The sequence below is a fragment of the Myiozetetes cayanensis genome, unplaced genomic scaffold (genome assembly GCF_022539395.1).
Source record: "Myiozetetes cayanensis isolate MyiCay16 unplaced genomic scaffold, myiCay2020 scf2-11, whole genome shotgun sequence".
Classification (NCBI taxonomy): Eukaryota; Metazoa; Chordata; class Aves; order Passeriformes; family Tyrannidae; genus Myiozetetes; species Myiozetetes cayanensis.
Window position 1 is genome coordinate 109,236,010 of NW_026087411.1, and position 26,055 is coordinate 109,262,064.

General features: G+C 50.3%; 1 protein-coding gene across 1 annotated transcript in view; it reads left to right on the forward strand.

Moving 5' to 3' along the window:
• Positions 1 to 17,145: 17,145 nt before the first annotated feature.
• The window catches only part of TNFRSF21 (TNF receptor superfamily member 21), a 34,558-nt gene continuing 25,648 nt past the window's right edge, over positions 17,146 to 26,055 (forward strand). Inside the window, 4 exon segments of the mRNA XM_050315273.1 lie at positions 17,146 to 17,304; positions 22,944 to 23,598; positions 25,319 to 25,425; positions 25,427 to 25,817. Coding sequence (XP_050171230.1) covers positions 17,251 to 17,304; positions 22,944 to 23,598; positions 25,319 to 25,425; positions 25,427 to 25,817 — 1,207 coding nt within the window. The 5' untranslated portion in view covers positions 17,146 to 17,250.

The window sequence follows — 26,055 nt, forward strand, 5'->3', positions numbered from 1 at the left end:
GCAGGAACACTTCTATTCTCAGTCACAGCCATGGAAACAGTTTTCTAGGGATTTTTCTGTTTATTTTATTTTCATCTCTTCAGCCTGAGGTTGCTCTTACTGCAATGAGTCACTGAGTACATATAGAAGAGATAATACTTGGCTAAATGCACAGAAAAGCACAAATAAACATGAAAATTTGTCAGAAATCAATATATTTACATCAGTTTTTGTTTCTGGTAATTTCAGCCTATCCATCAAGCCAAAGCTGATTTTTTTCCACTTTGTACATCAACATGTACAGCCTACAAGCAACTATGTGTGAGCATATTCCTGTGTCCCCACAATTTACCACCTTCCTGAAATGGCCCCTCTGTGAGTCCAGAACAGATGTCGACATGATAATTCTAATAAATTCATCAACCACCCAGCTTTGCATGCAGACATCAACAACACTCTCTAAAATGAGAGAATTTTTTTCACATACAAGTGTGTGAAAAGCCAGAAGGCAAAGTGGAGATGGGAATCTGGTGCCTTGGAAAGTCTGCAAGCAGTTTGATGTGTCAGTCATATTTTACTGTCTTGTCCACAGTGTCATGAATCTCTCCCTGTATCTGCATGTAAAAATGCCACAGATAAATTATTAGCTATTAATTATATGCTGGATTCGAGCGAGAATTACCATAATGTGCCACAGAATCCATAAATACAAGATCCAAGAGGGGCAGAATGGCCTTTTGTTTCCCTCTGCAGAATTATATGCATGACCCACTTTTTTCTAATACTGCAGTGGCAGGAGAGACATAGCATTGTTTGTTCCACTCCAAATGGGGAGGGGGGAAGGGCTCTATTTTGCAATGTACAGTAAATAAACTCTTGCATAGCAGAATAAGACCAGAGAGAGGATACTTGAGTCTCTTGCTCCAGCCAGCAACATTTGCAGAGACATCTCACAGTTGATTATAACATTTTTCTGAACTGTTTGAGGCCAATCTCAGAACCAAATTTCTACTTTAAATACCCCTCTCCTATATCCTGGGTGTCCTGTTGGTGATGCAGGTTGGCTTAACCTGCTGGTTTGGGTGGAAGATGAAACCTGTGAGCCCCAGCCTCTGGTGCCTGTGTGGTTCAGAGGAGCTCAGGGCTCCCAGGGTAGCAGTGGAAGAGGGCTCAGTGTTTAGGCTTAGATGCCCAAGGGACACCAAAGCTGGGAGCTGCATGGTCCTCATCCCAAACAAACTCACCCTTCAAGCTGTGTGGTCACTGGGATGAGCAGCGTGAGACAGGTCTGCCAACTCTGGCTGGGAATGAAGAATTTGGTGGCTGAATTTCCACAGCTGAGAGCCCCCCACCCTAGGCAGAGGTACTTAATTACAGGATATGGGGGAGGATCCAATTTTCTTGGAGAAATTACAGTGCTGATCTCAGGGCAACCCGACAAAGGGAAAAGGGCAATACAGGGATTGTCTGCTATGTCTGTACAATCTCCCACAAGAGTCTAGGACATAAATAAATACAACATGAATCCTTAAGACACAGCCACAATAATGACATAATGCACAGTGAGTGCACAGCACAGAAACCTATTTCTGTCCTTATGGAGGAAATCTGGGAAGAGCAGAGGAAAGGAAAGCAGGGCCAGGAGGGCACACAGTGGTGCCTGGGTTGTGGCCATGGCAGGAGACACGAGGAGGAGGCAGAAGAGGTTCTTCCAATTATCAAGAACACTGAAAGCAAGGGATGCTATTTTATCTACTCATAACTGGAAATGAGACAGGCAGAGGCCCAGTCCACTGCATCCCTCAGATGCTGGGGACAACATTTCAGCTCAGATGGACAAACAGTACCTACATCAGACTCTGATCATGAGGAGCCAGCTGGGAACTGGAGGGAGAGTGATTTTCAGGACAGTGATCACAAAGTGGCAGAATGAGTTTTTCTCACAAACAGGGAGATTCAAGAGCAGGGGCAGAGGGATGCTGGATCCAAGCCATGTGACTTTGGCAGACCTGGGGAAGCTGTGGATGGCTCCTGGGGAAGCAGGAGAGCCAGCACAGGAGGGAAAAGCCCTAAAGGTGGTTTATCCTGCCAGGAGGAAAGCAGAAAGCATGATCACTGACCCCAACACCAGAGGTCCTGCTGCAAAGGCAGGGCAGAGGGAGGTGGGAACCATGAGAACTCGTTATATATTTACAGCCAAACCCGCCCCATTGCGAAACCACAAGGGAAGGCTTGAATGAGTTTCACCTAAGAAGGGTGGGAAGGCAACAGAAAACGTCAGAAGGAGAAGAAAGAGGCAGGAAAGTAACCAAGGGATGACTCAGAAAAGGACCACAAAAAAGGTTCCTTGTCATCAGCTGATTTACTGCAATTACTAGTTAATCAAACCAAGGCGTGGAACAGAAAAAAACCATCTGGAGACAGTTTAGGTGGGACAGAGGAGATGGAGACAGCACAGGCGGTGGACGGTCCCATGGGAGGTGAGTGGAGGAAGGAGTTGTGATGCTCTTCCCAGGCATTCCAGGCTGGGAAATGTCCCACAGAGCAGAAACCTTCAGGCACAATATCTCCCTTTAAAAAGTAGGATTTATATACCAGGAGCCTAACTCTGAGCCCTGGAATAGTCCCAGATCAAATTATTAAACAAACAGTTGATACGAAGCCAGAGGAGAACATGGGGATAAGAAGAAAGGTGAATTTGTCAGAAATAAATTGCCCAAATCAGAGTAATGTTCAGCTCAGGCTCCCTCTTGGGCAGCTGAAATGTGCCATGATTTAGGTAAAGCTTTCAAAACAGTCCCATCTGACATTTTAACAATTCTCTTAAATTAAGGAAATATGAGAAAGTGAATACAGGAACAATTGAATAAAATACACTTGGAGTCACTGCAGATAGTTTTCAGCCAGACAAGGAGGAGATTTTGAGCAGTGTACTCCTGGATCAGGCATAAACGTGATTCTATTCAGTAGTTTTGTTTACTGATTCAAGTGATGGCCCAGGGAACACACTTCTAAAATATGTGGGTTGTGCTGGATGGCAAGCACCTGGGAGGACTGGATGAGAATTCAAAACTACCTAGAAAAATTGGAGAAAAAGCCTGAATGAAACAAGATGAAATCCAATAAATAACAGCACAAATTGTGGCTCTTACAGGAGCGATATCAAACACACGGTACCCACCAGGGAGCTCTTACCTGGTGATGGCACAGCAGAATTGGAAGAGGGATGGCAATTCACAAAGGATGGGGATGAGAAATCTGCCACTGGGAAAACACCAACAGTAGCAAATCTCTTTCCAGGATGCAGTATGAAGACTGCTGTGTGTAAGCCAGAGGAGGTAATTATTCAACTCGCCTCCATGCTGATAAGGTCTCAGCTGGACCCACTCTCCTATTTAGGGTTACACTTCGACAAAGATGTTAATTAACTGAAAAAGATAAAGATATGAAAAAGTAGAAAGGTTGAAATATTTAACTTTGTTTTGCCAGGAAGGAGAAGCTGTGATAAAACCTCTTATATACAGCCAACTCTTACAAAAACAGATATTCCAGTGTTGCAAGAGGAAATCACATTAAATTGCCTTAGGGCAGTGGCTCCTTCCCTGTTAACCATTTAACTGCCTTTTTCTCTCCCTTTTCCAGCCCATCCTGGGGTGCAGAGACCTGAGCAGCACACAGTGCTCACTGGGTGCACCAAGGCTGAAGACAACATCAGAACATCAGAACCACTGCCCTGTTGTCCATCTCCCTCCTTGATGTCCTCTCCTTCCCAGGATTCCCAGGCTCTGGCAGGGGCATCTTGGCTGGACTGACTGAACCAGCAGCACAGATCTGAGCACTGGTGAGCACAGAAGCAGGGAAAAAGGCCACGGGTCCTGCAGTGAATGCAGCAGGACAGGGACCTGGAACTGGATGGTCCAACTTAAACACCAGATGTGTGTGTGTGGCCACCCTTGGAGTGGGTCTTCTAGCCCCCTGCCTTAGCCTTTTGGACTCTAATCTGGGTTCAAGCTGTTGGATATGCATCAGTTGAAAATAAACCCAGCAATAATTAAAACACTGTGCAATGCCTTTCCCTCTGAGGGGGGACAAAAAAAAAATCTGTTTGTATTTTTGGCCTGGTTTTCCTCATTTTCTGCCACAGAAAACAATTCTCCTTAATGATGACTGTTCCACATTCCCGCTCGTGTTCCTCGCTTTTGTTAATGTGAAGATTTAAATGCACCATTTAATACCAACATGGGCCAATGAGCTCATGGTTGCACTCGCACTCCCAGGCTGCCAGGAGGATGCACGATTCTATGACAGGCAATTAAAAATCCCATTATGGGACTGTGGAATAAGAAGTGGATGATATATTAAAACAAGGGGCATGTTTAATTTATAAATCCAAGTTATTGCATGCTGTGAAGTGCTAGGGAGAGAAATGAATAAAGAAAGGACTTTGTAGTGTTGCTCGCTATTAAGTATTATAAACAGCAATATAAGTCTGGCTGTCAGAGCCTCCTGGCAGCTCTGCATCCCAGGCAGCCCTCTGCCTCCCCTTCCCCGGGGCAACTCATTTCTTGTATTTCTAAATCCAATAAGAATTTTTGCTGCATTAGCCAAAAGAACCCGTAGCCTCAACATCAGGGACTCTGATGCGAGAGACCTGGCCTGGGGGATGGGATGTAAAGTGGAGCTGAACAGTTTCTCTATTAAAATTCAGCCCCGGTAATTAAAATTGGATAATAAAGACCAGCTCAGCACCTCAGTGCTATGGAGATGAATTTCTTGGGCACATGCCTGTCCCTCCTGTGCCCAGTGTGGTGGTCCAAGGCCTTGCTCTTCTAGTAGCTGGATTCCTGGCTGGAAGAGGGGGCTGCCATGGGGCCCTATTGCCCATTTAATTTTTGGAGGGAAAGGGAGAGGTATATCACGTAGAACATTCAAATAACTGTATGGATGGCAATTGCATACATGGCTCCATCCTTCCAAGAAGGATTGATGCAGTGGGGTGCAGCCTTGGTGTGAAAACTCTTCCAAGGAGGGCTGTCAGGTCAGATTGAGGTCCTGGAGGAGTACCTGAGCTCAACTCTCCCTCTGGATGGGAAGGCTGAGGTTTCTCCATGCTGCCTACACACATGTTGCAGCAGTAGTTTATCCTTTGAAGAGCAATGCCTTTGGCCACAGCAGCTCTGGGGACAGAGGGATGCCATGAGGGATGATAGCCTGGGATGACCCAGCAGTGTGCTGAAGGGGATCAGAGGAAATCCCAGAGAGAAGTCAGGGAGAGAGATAACAGGAGGGCAAGACATCTCCGACCCACAGGGAGGGCTGGGAGAGGAAACGGTCCATTAGCAGCGTCTGGGGGAATCAAAGAGCCATTGTGCACCGGGCTCTGCTTTCTCAGCGTGTTTCCACCTCCTTGGGGACAGAGCTCCAGCCTCTCACCTCCTTACGTCAATGCATTTCCCAGCAGATTTCCCCATCTGTTTATCATCTCTGGTGGTGAAGGGTCTCATGGGGAGTTCTGCCTGCTCTGCATCTGCTCTTGTGACAGGCTCCATTCTGTCTGCGAGAGATGAATGAGCAGCCCTGGGGCGGGGAAGTCCTGGGAATAAATACTCTGGTCTGGGGAAGGGACCTTTGTATGGTGAGGGTGAGACCCTGCACTGCTGCTGTGGTAAGCTGGAGAAGAATGGGAGCTCCTGTCAAAGGACCCAAGGGGGTCTTTGTCTTCATCCAGAGAAAAGAAATGGTATGTTCCTATATGTTTCGCTTCACATTAATCATAGAATCATAGAATGGTTTGAGTTGGAAGGGACATTAAAGATCATCTTGTTCCCCAACCCCTCTGCCATGGGCAGGGATGCCACCCACTAGACCAGGTTGCTCCAAACCCCATCCAACCTGGCCTTGAACACTTCCAGGAATGCGGCAGCTACATCTTCTTCAGGCAACTGTGCCAGTGCCTCACCACCCCACAGTAAAGAATTTCTCTCTAACATCTGATCTAAATCTCTCATCTCTGTTTAAAAACATTCCCCACTGTCCTATCACTATCTACCTCTGTAAAAAGTCACTCTCTCTTTTTCATAAACCCTCTTTAATTACTGGAAGGGGCTCTAAGGTCTCCCCAGAGCCTTCTCTTCTCCAGGCTGAACAACCCCAACTCTTTCAACCTGTCTCCATAGCAGAGGTGCTTCAGCCCTCTCAGCATCTTTGTGGCCTCCTCTGGACCCACTTCAATAGGTCCATGTTTTTCTTGTTCTGAGGACCCCAGACCTGGACACAGTACCCCAGGTGGGGTCTCACAAGGGCCTGTAAAAATCCTCTTACTTCCTGGATATTTAATGGGGAAGAACATTATTCCACCTTGTCTCTACCAAAGGCGGTGCCCATCTCCAGACACACTCGTTGGCCAAAGGACTCTCACACGGCAAACTAAGGTGACTAAAAGATCCTGGACCAAACATACTCTGCACTAAACTGCCTCTGAGGGTTGGCTGAGTCCGGGGGCACCTGGGCACAAAGGGAATCAACCAGCAAGCCAGGACAGAGAAGGCCAGACCACCCAAAGCCCAGCCTGTTGCCATGCACAAGCATCTTCCCCTGACTGCTCAGAACGGCTGTGCAAACAGAACATGTGTTGAGGGACATCTCACCCAGGCACCCAACTGGACTCCAAAAGCAAGAAAGGACACATTTTCTCTTCCGTTCTGTCAGTACCGTGGGCACTGGAGGACACACAAGCCCCTAACTCTCCTCCTCTTGGCACTGGGTGGTGCAGTTTTTCTTGTGAGACTGGTTCTGTTGTTCCTGGTTATATCACTGAGCTACATCACTGACTGACCTTCCAGTCATCACAACATCCCAAACAAGCATATTCTCCCCCCTAAGGTGTGGGTAAGCCCTAGAAGGGACTTTCCAAACCATTGTGAATCAGAAGTCCCTGTGACTAGGGCAAGTCCACAAGGCGCCTGCTGGATGGTCACTCTCTCTGACTTGATACTTCAAGGATATTTATGAACTTCATCCAGGGCAAATGTCAAGTCCAGCACCTGGGAAGGTCCAGAGCAAGGCCATCAAGATGATCAGGGAATGGGAGCACACAGCCTGGGGGAGGAGGCTGAGAGTGCAGGGCTGGAGGAGAAAGAGCTCTGGTGGAGATCTGACAGTGACCTCCAATACCTGCAAGGAGGGTTATGGAGATGATCATAGAATCACAGAATATCCTATGTTGGAAGGGACTCACAAGGATGATAGAGTTCAGCTCTTGGCCCTGCACAAGACAGCCCCAACAATCCTACCATGTGCCTGAGAACATTGTCCAAACACTTCTTGAACTCCACCAGGCTTGGTGCTGTGACCACTTCCCCAGGGAGCCTGTTCCAGTGCTCAACCACCCTCTGGGTGAGGAACCTTTTCCTAATACCCAAACTTAGCCTCCCCTGACATAGCTCCATGCCATTGCCTTGGGTCCTGGTCACCAGAGAGAAGGGATCAGTGCCTGCCCCTCCACTTTTGATTATGAAGAAGTTATAGACAGCTATGAGGTTTTCCCTCAGTCTCCTCTTCTTCAGGCTGAACAAACACAGAGGTACATAAATGGAACACAAAGACACTGCACGTAAGCTGAAACCAGGGAGGTTGAGACTGGATATGTGGAAAAGTGTTCCCACTATGAGGAGGGCAGTTCAGCACTGACAGAGGATGCCCAGAAAGGCTGCGCTGCCTCCAACCCCAGAGGTTTCCAAGACCCAGCTGCGTAAAGCGCTGAACAACCTGGTCTGACCCCAGAGTTGGCCCCTCATGATGAAGAGGTTAGGCTGGAGACCTCCTGCAGTCCCTTCCCACACAAGCTATCCTGTCATCCTACAGTGCCCAAGGCCATCCTGTGCCCAAGACACACAGTGTATCTGTGGCTCAGCAGTGCCAAACACTGCCTTTCCTCTCTAGGAATAGGACTGGTGACTGAATCTTCTCCCTTGCTGGGGGACCCACCAAACCCACAGATACCAGATGGCCAAAAGCTGCCTTCCCCCAGCACTAGCAGAGAGAGGGGGAGCAGGGAGCCTCCCGGCGCTCTCCCAGGCATCCCTAACCACAACATATTGTTCTGGGCATCGCACAATAACCCCAGACAGAGCAGGGCGTCGTGGGGGGGTGGGACCCACAGTCACGTCCCGGCTGCTGCGCGTCACCCCCAGGAACAAAGCCTTGCGGGAGGGCAGGGGGCTGTGTGCCCAGCGTGGGGCGCAGGAGGGATGAGGAGTGCAGCCCTCTTTCCTCAGTCACAGTCAGCATTTCATTATCCAAACCCAGCGATTGTAAAAGTCCCCCACTCATCTGGTAACAATAATGAGCCAGGGAACAGCTTGTCCTTGTCTGGCACCACGGCACTCATCAGGCAATGCAGCCAGAGTGCACCTCCCTGTGCTCCCAATCCTGACCCATCCTCTACAGCTACCTGAAAGGAGAGGGTCAGCCTCTTCTTCCAGGCAGCTAGCGACAGGACATGGCCTCAAGCTGTACTGGGAGAGGTTCAGGTTGGACATTGGGAGGAATTTCTTCATGGAAAGGGTTGTTAAACATTGGAACAGGCTGCTCAGGGAGGTGATGGAGTCACCGTCCCTGGAGGTGTTTAAGGAAAGGCTGGAAGTGTCTAGTTGCCAAGGTGATGATTGGTCTAAAGTTGGACTTGGTGATCTCAGAGATCTTTTCCAGCCTAAGTGATTCTGTGGTTCCAAGTCACACCTTTTCCACTCCTCCTTGGGCACAACATGAGCCCAGAGATGGAAACTGGAGGTCTGCAAGTTCCTAGGTAAAATTCCTCTCACTTCATGACCTCAAGATCTTAGCTCAGCACAACCCATATCAGAAATTGTGCCCATAAAAATGGGCTGCTCTTGGGTTTTGACTTTATTTAGTAAGTCTTATTCTGAGGGACAACAATATGGGGTTCTTGCTAAGGGCATCACTGAACAGCTAATGATGAGTAGTGGCTAATGGATGGATACCTGATTCCTGGGAGAAATTAATAGTCTGCAGTTTGAGATCAGTGAACTGACATAGTGGAAGACTGAGGGATGGAGGCAGTAGCCAGTTTTCCTAGGGGCCAAGGAAATGCAAAGAGAAAGGGAGAGATGAATGCTTTTCTGTGTACTTTGGATGGGGTAGTTGTTTGTTGTTATATTATCTGCTTTCCTGTTTCCCTGGCTTCCCGTCCTTTCACTGAAACACTGTTTTGATAAGTTCCTTTGTTCACAAGTGGGAAAGGATAGCTGGGAAGGGAAGCTGGGGAAGGATGGCTGAGGCATGGGGTGAGGGAAGGAGAGCAGAGGCAGAATGGTGGGGGAAGGCTTGCAGGGCAGGATAGTCCCTGGAGTACCCAAGCTGGTTTGACTAAATTTTCCCAGGTTTCTGGCTGGAAATTAGTGATGTGTTTTTGAAGATATTTTAGAAATTAAGGGTTCCTTAATCGTTCCCTTCCTGCTGCCAGGAAGGCTGTATTTATTACAGAATTTCCCCAGATGCAGCATACTGAGTTTTGAGGGCTGTGACCTGGCTCATTTTCAAGGACAACTTGCTCCACAGTCACTCTAGCAGCTTGCCCAGTTCCCTCAGTCTCAGGCCTTTAACTGTGGTTATCATTGTAGTCCCAAATGACCATCTCCATTTCTCCTCTGATCCCACGTGACCCTGGAATCAGCTGTGATGCAGCAGTCATACACACAGCAAGTATCCTTCATCCACAGGCTGCCTGAAACCATCCTCCACCCCCACCCTATCGGCTCCCTTGCATCAGCTTTGGTGCTGCGCAGCCCCCACGCACCCAAACTACGAATCTGGAACAAAAATAACTGAGTGAAAAAAGGGAACAGGTTTCTGCTAAGTCAGCGCTGAATTAATCCAGTGCAAAGGCTAAGACAGAGGGGAGGACGGGTTGGTAGCCCAGAGCTGCAGGAGAAAAGAGAGGAATGAGACCTGCGTGTTGGCAAGATCTTAGGCTGGTTCAAGCTGATGTGTTTAAGTCGTGGCTGAAAGTGATTTGAGCTCAGAGAGTGGGACATATCCTCTCTTCTCCCTCTTATCCAGCTGGAGCATAACCGTGGTGGCAAACAGTGGAAATCATCACAGGAGAGGGTCTGAAAAGCTGCCAAGGGAACAGAGAAATCGCCCAGTCTATAGGGAGGACCTGGAGGCTGGTGAGATGGAAGGGACATGTCCCTCCCATGAGCTGGCCCATGATCTCTGGACTGGTTTACACATCCAGCCGTGTTATTCTTTCCAGCAATAATCCCCACTAAAGATCCTCTCTTCCAAAGTCATTTAGCACCAGGGCTAATTTTCGGTTTCCTGGAGGAGGATTTGCACTCAGTTAAAATGTGTGAAGGCAGGAGAGTGCCAGACTGCAGGGAGTTCCCTGCAGATTCCTCTTGCCTCCTAAACTGGTGTGTAACATAAGGATGGAGCTCCCTCATGCTGGAAGTCTTGCTCCCTGGGTCTTCATCTCCATTGAAAGCTTATCATGGCATAACCAGCTCCTTACATAACCCACAGAGTTACTCTAACCAATGTAAAGTCTATAAATTAGTCTTTAAGCTAGGTATGCCTATGTGATGATTAAATAGCCTGGAGTGATTTAAATCAGCCAGGCTCGGGTGAGGCTTTTAAATAGTTGTGCTGGACCGCAGTAGCCTACCAAAGATAGCCTACCTTGCTACCTCCAAGTCACTTTGCCCTTCTCCCTGTGCTGCTGAGGACATCCAGTCACTGCCTGGGCCCCAGGCAGCTGCCTACAGCCTCAGGAGGGTGCTCCGTGCACACTTCGACCGCTCCAGCGGAAAGGCTGCCCGGCAGCACTCGGCCGATGCAGAGGGGAACACCCAGCACCGCCAGGACTGAGGTTGCACAAACCCTGGTGATTCAGAGACTCAGCATGTTCCCAGGCTCTGTCACCTACATCTGCTGTGAGTGATGTGTTACTAATTCCCCTGTTGGTTTTCTCTGTGTCATCTCTGACTTTGGCCTTATGTTCCCACTGCCACTCGCCTGCTGAGCCCTCCCCATCCAGGGGCTCCTCCATACCCCTCACCATCCTCATGGACACAGAGGAGGCTTGTTTGGCTTCCTTGCCCACCCCTGTGCTGTGACCTGATACCTGTGGGAGCCTCTGAAAGGCTATGGGATCTCATTCTTTGGTGGTACTAACCCATCTGGAGACAGTTCTTGCCCCTCTTCAAGGACACTGAGAGTTATGTGTGCTTGTATTGCCTGGTCAGGCACTATGTTTTCTTTAACTGTCCTGAATAACTCCGTATCAAATATATATCAAGTACGATGTACAGTGCATGGCCAGCAGAGCCCCTGAGAGCTACTTCTCACCCTGACAATCCTCCCTCCATGAACAACATTACCTGGGTAGCTCACAGGGGCTCTGCTGACCCTGCACTGTACATCATATTTGATGTATATTTGATAGGGAGTTATACCCTTTGTGCCCTCAGCCCGGAAGAAACAGAGCCATGGAGCCCACCCTTACATCGGGGGATGGGAGGAGACCTTAAGCTGTGACTAAGGTTTTCCAGGATCACTCAGCAATGAGATCCGCCCTGCTGGGTGCAGCTGGGATGCTGAGCATGGTCAGTTGGGAAGTGGTATTTTCCAGGGGCTCCAAACACAACCCCAAGGCTGCACAGCTGGCTTTGAGCTCTCACTCAAGCAAAGAGAACACCATGCTGTGCTGAGTGAAATGAAGCCTTTTTGGGGTAGGGGTGGTAAGAGTTATTTGCTGGATCATCTCCGTATCAGGAGGATTTGGGCTGGATTAGGCAGTGGCTGCTCGTGCTACTCTGACAGTCCTGCAGGTGACACAAGGCATAAAGCTGGCACACCACGTGTGCTGGGTAATCTGACACAGGAAGGATCTTGCGTCCACAGCTGACATGAATCACAGATTTGCAGGGGGGGTTGTTTTGGTATCTATATTTGATGTTGAACTTACAAGAAAGCACAACTCTTTCAGGGAAGCAATTGGCTTTGGGAAACTCATACTGATCTTTGCAGTGCTCTCTGAAGGCTCTGCCCCACCTCAACCCCACCATCCCCCTTGCCACTTCCCGGTGCCACTCACGTCGTGCTCAGAGGAGCAAGGCAAGATGTGATCCTTTGCTTACCATGAAGCTCTTGGCTCTGCTGCCAATGCTCTGATCATAGCTATACCACTTAATTTGATGGTTTGGTTTCTCCAGTTTCAGATACACCCATAAAAATCATCTTCATCATTTCTTATTTCCATCTTCATGACCATCAAGAAACCCTGGCTGAGAGCAAGGCTCAGCTTTGTTAGTCATTGTTCAAGCCTCAGACCCAGAGCACTTGCTCCAAGGAGAAGGAAGGGAATGAGGAAGGGAGTAGGAAGGTGAACGAGGGCACTGTATGATGTGCCCAGAGTCACAGTGCTTTTGCTGAGGTTGAGATGAGCATCCAGGCTTCATTATCTGGACCTCCCTCCCCAGCAGAGCCAAAGAACCTCCTGCAGAATAAGACTCCATATAGTCAAAGGAATAAACCCCCAAAACAAGAAGCATTAGCTTTATATTTTTCCTTTAATATTTTCCCTTGGAAATGTGCAGGTGTGACTGCTGGGCTTGATCCACTTGCCCTGGGCTGGGCGTGCAGGCAGCTGTGGCTTTCAGATGGAGATAAGCTGTTCTGTGTTACAGCACTTGCATTGCTGTACTGCTCGGGGAGCAGGAAGAAAACTTCTTTGAAGTAAGCCACTGACCTGGAAATGATTTGAGATGCCAGCTCTGTTGCCCCTTTCTTACCAGGGGTGAAGATACAGGGCCAGCTGTGCTTCAGCTGCAGCCTCACCTCCCCATCTGCTGGTTATTGCACAGCCCTCTCCCTGGGCAGAGGGCTAAGGTGGTGTTCGTGTACTTAGCCTGGCCATCAGCTGTTCAGCTTCTGCTTTCTTAAGGTCCTTTGGGAAAACAGGCTCTCCAGCTGTGTATCCACCTTTTCCAGAAGAGAGAGATCAGCTCAGGAGTGATGGCAATCAAATCTGCATCCAACAGAGCCACACTTCACTTCCCAGCTGCCACCCCTGGCTCCCTGGCTCCTGTCCCTATTGGTACCAAGGAGTACAGAGGCAGGAAATCCATCAGTGGCTTGAAACCACTGTGTTTATATATATCTGTGTGTATATACATATATACATATATTCCTGCTGGGAACATCTGCTCCTGGTAGACATCTCCCTTTCCAATTTCCTGGAGATCATAAGGAGGGCCAAAAGGGTGAGAACGCCCATCCAAACTCTTGTTTCCCTCACCCAGGGAAGTCTATGGGCTTTGTTGATTTTAACTTCCCACTTTATGTTAATGCAAGTTATAATCGTGGTTTCTATATGAGTAGGTGCTGTGAATTTTCTCAAGCAGCAGCAACTTTCCCATAAAAACTACAGGACATAGAAATGTTCTGTATCTAGGGGAGATGTGCAAGCGATGGTCCATGTGCAGAGAACGAGAAATTCTGGAAGTAAATGATGTCTGCCTGATTAGTCTGGCTTGCAAATAAGTGATGAGAAATCGCTTCCAAGAATGTTCCTGGTTTCTACAGCATGAAGAAAGTGATGGGGCCAAATCCCTAGAAGCATTCAAGGACAGGTTGGACGGGGCTTTGAGCAAAATAGTCTAGTGATAGGTGTCTCTGCCCATTTCAAGGGGTTTGGAACTAGAGAACCTTTAAGGTCCCTTCCAACCCAAACCATTCTATGATTCCATGGTCCTGTAGCATATTCTTTAATATTTCCCGAAAACCTTCTTTTGTTGAAACAATTCCTCTGACTTCATGAACATGCTTTGATCAGCCTCAGATGACTGAGCAGGACCACTGGTTTCTCCTTGCAAGAGGAGAAAGCTCGCTATTGGAGAGAAGATGATTTCTAGTGGCAAACCAGGTCAGTGGATGCCTCTGCATCGCTCATTCAGATGCCCACCACCATCTAAAGACCACTAAGCAAAGACATTAAGTCTCTGGTCAACACGAGCAGTGAGGTTCACCAACCGTGATTAAAAAAAAAACACCTCCTTCTTGTTTTTCAGAGTTAGCAGTTCTGTGACCTGGGTGTATTTGCATGACTCACAGGGTGGCTCAAGAGAGAAAAGGAACCACATGCAGGGAGGCAATGAGGAACTTCTTGAGCCACTGCTGCCACCAAAAACACTTAACATGAAACTCCGAACTCAGTCACCCGCTTCCCTATTTTCCTTTCGAAGACTGACAAAAGTGGAGAAGCAGCAAGTCAGTTGTTAATAAGCAATTTATGTCTCAGCCAGTATGAACCAGTCTAGGCAGCGTGACTGGGGTTTGTCATTACAAGAGCTGCGAGGGGGGGGAGTGATGTGGGGGATTTACAGATCAGCCCGCACATTTTTGGATAATCTGTGGACTGCCTTTATGTTCTGTATAAATAATAATAATTAAAAGCGGATGTAACTAATTGGAATCCATTCCACAGCAGTAACATGATCCATCTTATTGCCAATCCCCTGAGTCACTGTGTCCTCCAGATGATTATTTTTCTGGTTTTCCCTAATAAAATCTGAATGCTACCTTTCCCAGTGCTGGTGGATCCAGTGTGGGTTTGTGCTGCCAGGGCATTTGAAACCCTCTTCTAGCCTGGACACAATTAGCCTGGTTAGCTCTGCACCAAGATTTGCCCTGTATTTCATTGGAGAGCTACACACTTTTAAACTTAAAATCCCCTCCAACATCCACCAGCCTGGTGTTAATCCAGTTGTGTTATTGCCTATTATTTGCCCAATTTATTTTAAGTTAAAAACGGCAATGGGCATCCCATTTCTTCTGAACAACCTTACTGTGCCTTGGTTTGCACTGTAACCTCTATTTGGGATGACGGTTCCCTTCGTTGACCTCCTGGGAAGAGCATGTTGTTCCCGGGTTTGGGGGCCCCAAGGGAAGGCAAAGCCCAAAAAAGGGCTCTACAGCACTAGCACAGCAGCACAGCCAGCTGTGGGGAACATCTTCTCCCTGCACATGTGACATGGTCAGTCTTCTCCCCTCCTGGGAACAGCAGTCCTGCCACTGCCACCCCAGCTCTGGGAGGGAAGCTCTTCTCCAGACTCATTCCCAGGCTCCCAAGGGTCATTACTGCCTTTCAGCTCCCTTCCAGAATTAGAGATGGAGAAAGTATGGAGAGAAAGTATGGGGAGAAAAAGTCCACTTTGTCTGGGAGAGAAGCCTTCTAGCTGGATTGAAACCTCCCTCAAACCAGAATGGGGCTTCTTGTGGGCTTCCAAAGGGCTTGGATGAAAGCCACACTCCTGTAGAGGAAGAACACCACCTTTTATTTTCCTTTTTTCTTTTTTTTTCCTCCTTTTTTTTAGTTAGATTTTTATAGGTTCTGTGCTGCTTACTTTGGCGTGGCACTGAAATTCTCCCTTGGTTCAACTGCCTTCAGGATATGCCCAGAAGGTGACTGTTGGTCAGTAGGATTTCTGCATGCTCTGGAAATCAGTTGTTTAAGTGTTTTCCTCAGTAGACAACCAGCAAACCTTGAAGGCCCTGATTAGCTGTACCTGGGGATGCTCTGGTCTCCTTACTTATGTTGCAACTCTGGCCCCATCTCCTGTTCCTCCTGACTTTTTGGATAGCCCTAGACCTGTTTCCATCACTTGCCACAGCTACTGATGGACACTGACCAGCACCCTGCTCAGACGCTGAAGGATGGGCTGAGAGAGCACTGTCTGTGCTGGGGCCACCCTCAGCATCCAGCTAATCCTTCTCCATGGAGGGTTATATCTGCTCCCCGATGCATTCCTCCACCACAGGGAACGTGCTGCACGTTCATAGAGTCATAGAATAGGTTGGGTTGGGAGGGACAGTTAAAGGCACCGAGTTCCAACCCCCTGCCATGGGCAGGGACACCTTCCACTAGACCAGGCTGCTGAGAGCCCCATCCAACCTGGCCTTGAACACTTCCAGGGATGAGGCATCCATAGCTTCTCTGGGCAGCCTGTGCCAGCACCTCACCACCCCTGTTGTAAAAACATTCTTCTGTATATCTGTCTGATACCAGAGAACAAGAAAAACAAAACAAACAAAAATGCCACCCCAAGATTTCATGGTGCTGAGCACCCATCCTGCTGCAATTTCTCTGTGCTCTCAGCCATGGGACAATTGAGCTCCATCCAACCAAAACCACCAAGGGAACAGAAACCACTGCTGTCCCATGGATTGGGTGGACACAGGTGGGGGGCACAGGAGGGTTTGAGGGCACAGGGGTGAGGGGGTGCAGGAGGGTGTGGGGGCACAGGGGCATGCAGGGGCACAGGAGTGTGTGGGGACATAGGGGATTTGAGGGCACAGGAGGCTCTAGGGGCACAGGGTTTTAGGGACACGGGGGCTCTGGGGACACAGGATGGTTGTGGCCCACAGGGGATGCAGAGCCACAGGATGGTTCAGGGGCACAGGGTTGTGGGGACACAGGAGGCTGTGGAGGCACAGGGTAGTTTGTGCCCCCAGGGGCTGTGAGGCTACAGGGTGGTTTAGGGGCACAGGGGGCTGTGGGGGCACAGGATGACTTGGAGACACAGGGGGTTTGGGATCACAGGGGCTGTGGGGGCACAGGACGGCTTGGTGGTACAGGATGTTTTTGAGGGCACAGAATGTTCGGGGGGAGCACAGGATGGTTTGTGCCCACATGGGCTGTGGGGACACGGCGCCTGTTGGGGGCACAGGGCGTTTGAGGGCGCAGGGGCTGTGGGGGCAGAGGACGGTCCGGTCCGGCAGGGTCGGTGGGGGCACGGGACATTTTGAGGGGCAGAGGACGGCTCGGTCCGGCAGGGTCAGTGGGGGCACGGGACATTTTGAGGGGCAGAGGACGGTTCGGTCCGGCAGGGTCGGTGGGGGCACGGGATACTTTGGGGGCCACGGGATATTTCGGGGGCACGCGAGGGCGCCCTCGCTCGCCGCGCCGCGCGGGCGGTGACGCCACGGCCGCCGCCCCGCCCCGGCCCCGCCGCGCCGCCCCCACGTGGCGCCGCCCGGCCGGCAGAGCCCGGCGGCCCCGCAGGCAGGTGGGAGCGCGGCGGGCGGCAGGGCCCCGCCCCGCCCGGCCCCGGCCCCGGCTCGGCCCGGCCCGGCCCGGCCCCCGCCATGGGCGCCCGGCCGCCGCCGGCCCCGCGCCCCGCCGCCTGAGGCAGCGCGGCTGCACGGGCAGCGCCTCGCCCGCAGCCCTCCCCCCCCGGCCCCGCCACCATGGGGGCCGCCGAGGCGACCCGGAGCGCCGCCGGGTTCGCCCGTGTCCTCACGGTGAGTGTGTTTGTGTGTGTGTGTATGTGTGTGTGTGCGGGGCGAGGGGGGCTCGGTGCGAGGCTGCGCCGCCGCGCAGCATCCGCGTGTCCGCGGGGTGGGTGGGGACGTGCTGCAGTGCGGGGGCAGGTGGGCAGGGGATGGTGGATCTGGGTGTCCTGCGGCACCCCCTGCGCGCCGGGGGGATGTGCGGGGCTCCCCTGTGCCTTCTCCGCCGTGTGCTGCCCACCCCAGTCCCGCAGCCCCAGGTCCTGGCAGGGGACGCTGCCTGGGTGCGATATTCCTTCCCTGCGATATCCATCCTTCCCATCCCCATGTTAGCGCAGGCGGAGGCATCCTCCATCCAGGGCTGTGCCGCACAGCCAGGGCTGAGCGGATCCCTGCTCTGCCCTCTGTCCCGCTCCTGGAGCTCGGCACTGGGCAGGGATCCATCCATCCATTCATCCATCCATCCACCCATCCGTCCTAGCTGCTTTTCTTGCCACCCTTTGGCCAGGCAGCAAAACTCCCCGTTGCGAGTGGCAGGCAGCTGCCTCGATTTATCAGGGATATGTTTTTCCGGCCGCTTCACCTCCGTATCTACCTTCCCAGGTACGGCCCTTCCCAATCAGCGCTTTAGGGCTACATCCCGTCTATTTTGGGGAGAGATGGTAATTCGGTGTGTCAGGCAGACGCCGCAGCTGCTGCGGCTGAGTTGTGTAACCGAGTAGAGAGCACTTGCTCTTGAACTCAAGGTGGATCTGAGCAAGCTGGCGCTGGCTCGACAGGAATCCGAGTAAACAACAAATAATCTGAAGCTGGAAGGGCATTAGCTGGGAAACAGCGTCTGAAGGCAAAGGGTAACCTGGGGCAGCGGCGGAGCAGACGGGTCCGTGCTCGGTGCCGGCCGTGCGCTCCCGAGCGCCGGGTTCCCGCTGGGAGAGGCGAGTGCTGTCTGGAAGATGAGATGCTGATGGGGAGCTTCAGATATGCAGCTCCAGCTCGGATCCTGGAGGTCAGTTGGGAACGACGGGTATAGAGGGAGGAAAAAGGGTGATGTAAAGGTGTGGGGAAATAAAATTCTGGAGAAAAAAGTGAGACTCCGAGTAAACACAGCTGTATATTATTTGTGTGTTCTCACACTTCTGTGTGTGTATGAGCAAATGAGCTATTCCCATTTGCTTGTGAGCTGGCAGGGTGCTTTCAGGGTTTTCATCCAATATCTTCAACAATTTGGGCATCTCCCTTTGGCCCAACAAGGAGTTAATGTCTTCCCAGCCTGAGGGAAGTGTGTTCTAATCCATAGCTGGTGGTTCTTCTACTGGTGCAGCAAACCCGAATCCTTCTGGCTGCTTGTTTTTGGAGCGGTAGTGATTGTGTGGGGCTGGTGTTGGCCGTGGTTTCACTTGTTTGGTGGAATTTTTTGGGCACCCACCAGCTGCTGCAAGGTGGTTTTCACCATCGCCCCCACTGCCCTCACCTGCAACCAGCACGATGTCACCTTGTTTCAACTTGGGGCTTTTGGAAACCTGGGGGATTTCATCCTGTTGGAGGAAAACCATGGCTGGCAGGGATGTTGGCGAGCTTGGGTCTGCGCTGGCTGAAGGGGTGGCTGCTGGGTTTTCCTTCATGGGGACCAGATGTTGCAGTGCTGCTGTTCTGGCTCGCTCATCTGCCTGCGTTTCACTCTTGAGATGTAGTAAAGGAACTGCTGAGCGGTGACTCCCGGACCCTGGTTTCACAAACCCAAAACCAGCTGAAATAGCTGGTTGTGTTGCAAGATGCAGAAACTTGCTTTTCTCTTCGATACTCTCCTCACAGGAACTTTTTTTTTGGTCTGAGTAACTTGATCCTTTTTACTGAGAGTGGGGCAGGAGATGGACTTCTCCTGTCTGCCAAGTTACCGTAAAACTTGCAGACCAGTTTATTTGTCTTTCTGGGGTTTTTATATATTTTTTTTACTTTAATGTTGCAAGCGCTTTCCCGGTGCTGTCGGCAAAGGGTGCAGCTGATCTTCGGGAAGGGTGGGGGGCAGTGCAGCTCATACCCAACCTATGCCAAGGCATCACCATGGAGCCAGCTGCTGTTTCTACCAAATTTTGTTGGTTTTGCTTGGAAATCACTCCCAGAGTATCAGTTTAGCACTGTTGGTCCCTGCGCTCACTTACAGCTCTACTCCTTTTCTTCTCTACTGGGATCAAGTGCCTTAGCTGCCTTTTGTCTATTTTATTTTATTTTATTTTATTTTTACTTTAGTTTTAGGTTTATTGCTCTGTTCCCGGAGGACTGGCAGCAGGGCACCACTATACACAACATAAGATTACAACAGTCTCGGTGTCACAGCATTGCAGGACACAAATTTCAGGACAGAAAGTTGATTCACCAGCTTTTTGCTGGTGCTTTGACTCACCAGGCAGGTTTGGGTCCTGAGTGAGATGTGTATTCATAGAATGGCTTGTGCTGGATGGGGGCCTTAAAGATCACCTAGTTCCAACCCCTCTGCCATGGGCAGGAATGCCAACCTCTAGACCAGGTTACTCAGGTGTTCTCAGGAGCGTCCTCTGGGCAAGTGCCCAGGCAGCTTGTGGACCCCCAAAAGCTCTTTACTGTGCAGGTTGCCCACTGGGTCCCCCTGCAGCATGCAGTTATTGAAAGAGGGGGATGGAGACACGGCACAGAGGCGACCACTGAGGTGGAGTCCTCAAGCTGGGCGGTGGTGAGGTGGGTTGTGCCCTTGCCAGCTGTGGCATGCTGCTGCCTTGAGGGGTTGTTTGCAGCTGAACATGAAGGTCCCTTTGCCTGAGGGTTTCTGGATGTGGGGAGATGAGAATGGTAGTGCCCCTCAGCCCTCTCCTCATACCATAAAACCTTCATGTGTTGAAACAGGTGAAGATGGCCGGGAAGTGTTTTTGCCTGTGCACTGCAGGGTGTTGGTGCTGAGTTAGGGATGCTCTTTGGGATTATGGCTGCCCTGTCCAACTTGACCCTTTCGGAAAGGGACCCCTGTCCCTTTTAACCCTTCATTGTTAAGAGCTGCTCCTGCCTCGGGCACGGGGTGCATCACTGAAACTGCTGAAACCAAATCTGCTGCATAGTGTTGTCTTGCACCAATTCCTGTTTCCCCTGGTTTTTTTGTTACCTTATACGCTTCCTTTGGTACCGGAGTAAATGAACTGAAATGCAGTGGCTCAGCCGAGCTCGCTTTGTTACTTGGTTGCTTTTTTCACTGGCACTGGTGTTGTCAGCCAGAAAGGTCTTGTTCTGTGTGCTAGTGGGCAGCCCTGAGGGTGACGGAACAAACCAACAGACACCCCTTTTTGCTGAAGGTGTCCTGCTCCTGGCTTTTGCTTGCAGAGAACCAAGGGGTGCAAAACCCGAGCAGCTGAATTATTTCAGAGACCAGAAATGCCAATCTGAATAAATAGCAGATGCACGAAGCTGCTTAGCCTTCCCCCACTGGAACTCGCTGTTCTCCCTAAGCTTGGACGTGCATGTGCAGCTGAAGATCTTGAGATGTTCAAAAATACCAGCACTGCTTTGCTTGAGATAGGGTTTAAAAAAAGCCCAATCCAAACCTGGTGCAGTTACAGGCTTTAGTTACCCGGGTGAGTGATGGGAAGATGCTGGAGATGGGAAAAACAGGGAGAGCAGGAGGGAACCCATGGCACATGCTTGTAGCAGGGCTGTCAGTGGGTTTCCCGAGGTCTGGCTTGATGCTGAGGGAGAAATCAGTGTCTGAGACAGCAGTACACAGCTCACCCCTGGTGAAACAGGAGAGCCGCTGCCTGTCCTGCCTCTCCCAACAACCTGTCCCGTTCAACGCTGGCACAGGAGGAGGGTGAGTAACACAGGTGACCCCCCACGCCACCTCGAGAGGCTATATTGCTAATTCAGGGATGCGTCATGGAGATTACAGGGGAGGGTGGCAGATTCCCTTAGAGCCAGCTAAGCGCTTTGTTAAATCATGTCTTAGGGGAGGGGAAAAATAAAATGCATCCTGTAAGCCTTTGCTGCCTGGCAGGGCAGCCCCGCTTTTTAATTTGACGTGCTGTAATTAGTCTGGCCGCTGCAGGATCCTCGTCAGCTCCTGCGGGCTTGCCTGCTTCTGCCTGCTCTGTAATTGCTGCTTCAGGGGGAGAAAGCTAACGAAATAAAAAAAAAAATAAAATAAAAATATGAAGTGTTTTGTACAAATCCCAAGCTGTAAATTATTTAGCAGGTGAAACAGGAATGTGCCGTGTGTTTCCAGGAAGAGAGAGACTGCACCAAAAAATGACGCGGCGCGGCTTGCAGCTCTGCCGCGATGTGCCTTCTGCAGAGTCATGTTGTTGGGAGCCTTGTTTTATTTTTTCTTCCTTCTGAATATATTCTTGTTGGCTGATAGCCCAGAATAGGTAGCAGAGCGGGAGGCGAGGGATTGTATAACACAGCCAAGTGATTTATGTGCTTGGCTGTGCAGCTGAACAGCATTAGGGTCTCTGGTCTTTTTACCTTCAGTATAGGAAAGCACCTTTGAAAATTCAAGGTAATGTTGACTTGTTACCTCTGCCCTCTGAATTTATCCTGCAGCTGCTTGAAAACGCGTTTCCTATTGCTTTGCATGCTGTGTGGGGTTGTGTCAGCCTTTCTTTTGATATGCCTTTTGTTCTTGGTATCTTATCTCCACTGCCATAGCTAACGTTAAATCCATGGACCAGAGATCTTCCAGGGGAAGCGAAGATCCTTCTTGGTAGATCGGGCTTCTCTTAGGGGTGGAGCAGTGTTGATGTGAAGGAAGTAAGGGAATAAAACCTTAAGACTGGAAGTCAGTGAAGATAAACAGATTTATAGCCATCATATGGCCAAGTCCAGCTGGTTTCAGTTCAGTGTCTAAAAACTGGTGTCCGTTTACCTGTGTCTGATGCAATGAGGAGCTGAGTTACAGCACAGCTGTGAAAACAGCATCGGGTTTTCTCTCCTCTTGCTAATGCAGCTGGTTTAGAATGAGTTCAGATGTGGTTGGAGACTCAAAGCAGAACATCCCTTGTGGTCTCAACAAACCCAATGCTTACACTGGGGCATAAAAACTCATGGAAGGGCAAGAGGGGCTGAGAAATAGTTCAGAAACAGCTGCTAGCCTGGATTTTGTCCTGGTTTGCATTACTTAGAAAGGTAACTATTTGAACAAGTGCAGATTAACAAATAGAGGAGGAAAGTGGAAAGTTTTACAGGTCAGAGCTTCCACCTGTGTGTGTGTTTTTTGTCTTCTTGGCGAGCGCCTGCCTCATGCTGGAGCCTCTCAGCCTTGAAATGCAAAGCTAGTCTGAATTCTCCTGGGGTGCCCAGGTAGCACGTACTGCTGAAACTGAATTAGCAGTATTTACCACCCTGGCAGGGTTGCAGTGTAAATGATGCTTAGTCTCACTGAGAAGTGTGGTGTCAAGTTTAAGGAATTATAATTGTAACTGGCGATGTGTTGGGAGAGTGTGCTTCCACCTCTGCGGGTTCTATTCCACTCCGGCCTCACTGAGGTCCTTCCCCTGGGCGTAGTAACTTGTCCATGTTCCTGTGGCTCTGGGACATGGCTCTGGGATGTCCCTTGTGAACCTACAAGGGGTCGCTGGCAGAGAGGGCTCCAGTTGCACGCTGTTGTTGACTGATACCTCGTGTTCGTTTTCCAGCTGCTCATGCTCCTTGGCACCGCTGATGGTCAGTCGAAGCTGACCTCCGAGCAGAATGCCATCAGCCTCTTCCCTGGCAAGTACCGCCACCTCGACCGTGCCACCAACGAAGAGCTGACCTGTGACAAATGTCCCGCAGGAACCTACGTGTCTAAGCACTGCACGAAGAGTACCTTAAGAGAGTGCAGCCCTTGTCCAGATGGGACCTTCACCAAGCATGAGAACGGCATAGAGCGGTGCCACGCTTGTAGGAAACCCTGTGAACTGCCAATGATTGAGAAAACTCATTGTACTGCCTTGACTGACCGCGAGTGCACTTGCCTGTCTGGTACGTTTCAGACGAACGATACCTGCGTCCCTTACACGGTGTGCCCGGTCGGCTGGGGCGTCCGCAAGAAAGGAACCGACACGGAAGACGTGAGGTGCAAGCCGTGCCCTCGTGGTACCTTTTCTGATGTGCCTTCTAGTGTGATGAAGTGCAAACCATACACTGACTGCTTTGGGAAAAACATGGTGGTCATCAAGCCGGGGACGAAGGAGAGCGACAACGTCTGTGGTTCTCCGGCGTCTCTTCCGAACATGTCTTTGACTTCGTCGAGCACCGAAGCGGGTGAGCAGCCCTATGAAGTTCCACCAACCGCTGATCTTCCCAAAGGTAACGTCCACCACGTAAACACAGATGTGGGTTTGGTTGTGGGACTGTGTTCCTGCCTCAGTCAGGGCTAGTTTTAGGCTGTCAAAAAACCAACCTGGTCTAAAGCCAGGGTGGTGCTTTTGCTTCTTGACCAGAAGGCAGCTGCAGAGTACATTGGGTTGCCCTCACTTATATTAAGCCACGTTTAATAACATTTTCAGCGAGACTGCAGTCATGATCAGACTCTTGGCTGTCCTGCTGTTTGGGCTGAAAGGGCATCACGCTCCCCAGCCTCTTTCCTCATCTCTGTGATGCGCTGGCACAAGTCGTTGTGCAGTTGTGGTGAACCTGAGTTGGGATGCAGCAGGAAAGGCCCTGCTGCAGTCTCCCTGCAGCAGGGAGGCTCCTGTTCTGAGGGATTCATTGCTTTCATGCCTGTGCTTTCCTTGCTGTGTTTCACTCTGTTCTCAGCCAGATTATTGGTTGAATGGGAACCATTGCTGGAACAGCCTTGCAGGAGCCTGGGCTGTCCTGTAACTTGACTTTATTCAATCTCTTAAGATTTCCACAAGTTACCAACAGTGGGGAGAACCAGGTGGAATTACCCATTCTCTTGCTTAATTGGGAGTGGTTCATCATCACAGTCTTTATAATGATGTGGCTGGTTTTGGGGCTGCTGCTGTAGGACCCCACTCGAGGTGGCACTCTGCACTCTCTGGGAAGCAGCTTCCCTACAGTATCTCATATTGATCATTTTAAATAAAAAATACAACCTTTGGTAACCTTAACACGTGAGCTGGTAAATATAATTGCAGGGAAGTATTGACACTGGTAGGCTTCCAATGCTTCACCTTTGTTAGGTCTCGAAGTTTTCTCTGACATTGTTTTATCATTGGGAGAGGACAGTGGTTCCTGAACTTTGAAACCAACTGCATACAATTACGTAAAAGTTAAAGGGTTTTCCCTGTTTGTATCCTGGTCAGAGTGTTTTGGGTAACCAAGTCAGGGGCAAAACCAGGTTACAAATGGTTACACCCACTCTCTGTCTCATGTGGTATGAGACACGATCTTTAAAAGATGAGTTCCTGAAATAAGCTGTAGTTTTTGCCACAACAGCCCTTCTTCCTCTTCTCGCCAGGCTTTGGTGGTGCAACTGGCGGGGACCTGAGAGCTATTGGTTGATAAGGAAGCTCAGTAAAGATGGAAGGTAGCTCTTAGGGCGAGGTTTGGTTGCTTCAGAAAGCTGTTTTGTAGTTGATGCGTCTGCAAGTGCTTGTAAAAAGTTTATGTGATAAAAAGTTTATGTGTCCTTAACAAAACCCAGTGGAGAGATACTAAGCCTACATATTGTCATGTATTTTTGTACTATTAACCCAAATATGAAATTCCACAACTGAACTAAAACTAATTTTTGTGAACTTAAGAAAGAAAAATCAACTTGCTCAAAGTTGGGCGTTTTCTGAGAAATCCTGAATATGGGACAAACACAGATTGACAACATGCCTGTAATAACTCATTTTTTTTTAATAAGCTGCCACTAGCCTTAACCACCAAGGGTCAGTTTTACCTCGAGCCTCCCTCTGTAACCGTACCCACCTGTTCCCAGAGACAAACCTCAACTTCACCTCTACTCTTTCTCGCTGCCTGGCGTTGGGTTTCTGCCTGCTGGCCAAGCAGGGTCTTAGACCTGCCATATCACGTCTCCGGTGCTGTGACACTGAACTCTCCTCTCCTTTCGCAGGTCTGAACTCTTCAGTTCCCGATTTTGTCCCCTCTCCAGCGCTGCGCGCGTCCAGCAGCATGGTGGAGCCGGCACGCTACGACAACGAGACCTCGGCCAACGGGACCGGACGGCGCCGGCAGGGCCCTCGTGGGCTCTGGCACCACCAGCCAGGCACAGAGCTACCGGCACAAGCAGACCAGCCAAGCGCTGGAGAAGCAGCCGTCGCTGGAGATGATGGGGGGGGAGAAGTCCAGCATCCCGTACAGGCCCCCCAGGCGAGGTTCGCAGAACGTCCACCAGCACTTCGACATCAACGAACACTTGCCGTGGATGATCGTCCTCTTCCTGCTGCTGGTCCTGGTGGTGATCGTCGTCTGCAGCGTCAGGAAGAGCTCACGGACTCTGAAGAAAGGGCCCAGGCAAGATCCCAGTGCCATTGTGGAAAAAGCTATTATGAAAAAGTCCACCACCCCCACGCAGAACAGGGAGAAGTGGATCTATTACTGCAACGGGCACGGTGAGCAGTAGTGACTGGGCTTTGGAGGGGCTGCCCCCACATCCAGTGATGGCTTTTCTAACTTTCTGGGTCTTGTAGTGAGGACAGAGCTCATACAGTGGCTCCTCAGATGTTTCTTCATCCTTGGCTTCTCGTCCTTCCAGTTCCCGTGGTGTGTCCCTGCTCCTGGAGGAAGGGTTAATGGAGGGAATGCCACCTGCTCGCTCCACCTCCTCTCCTTCTTCCCATCCATCCTTGG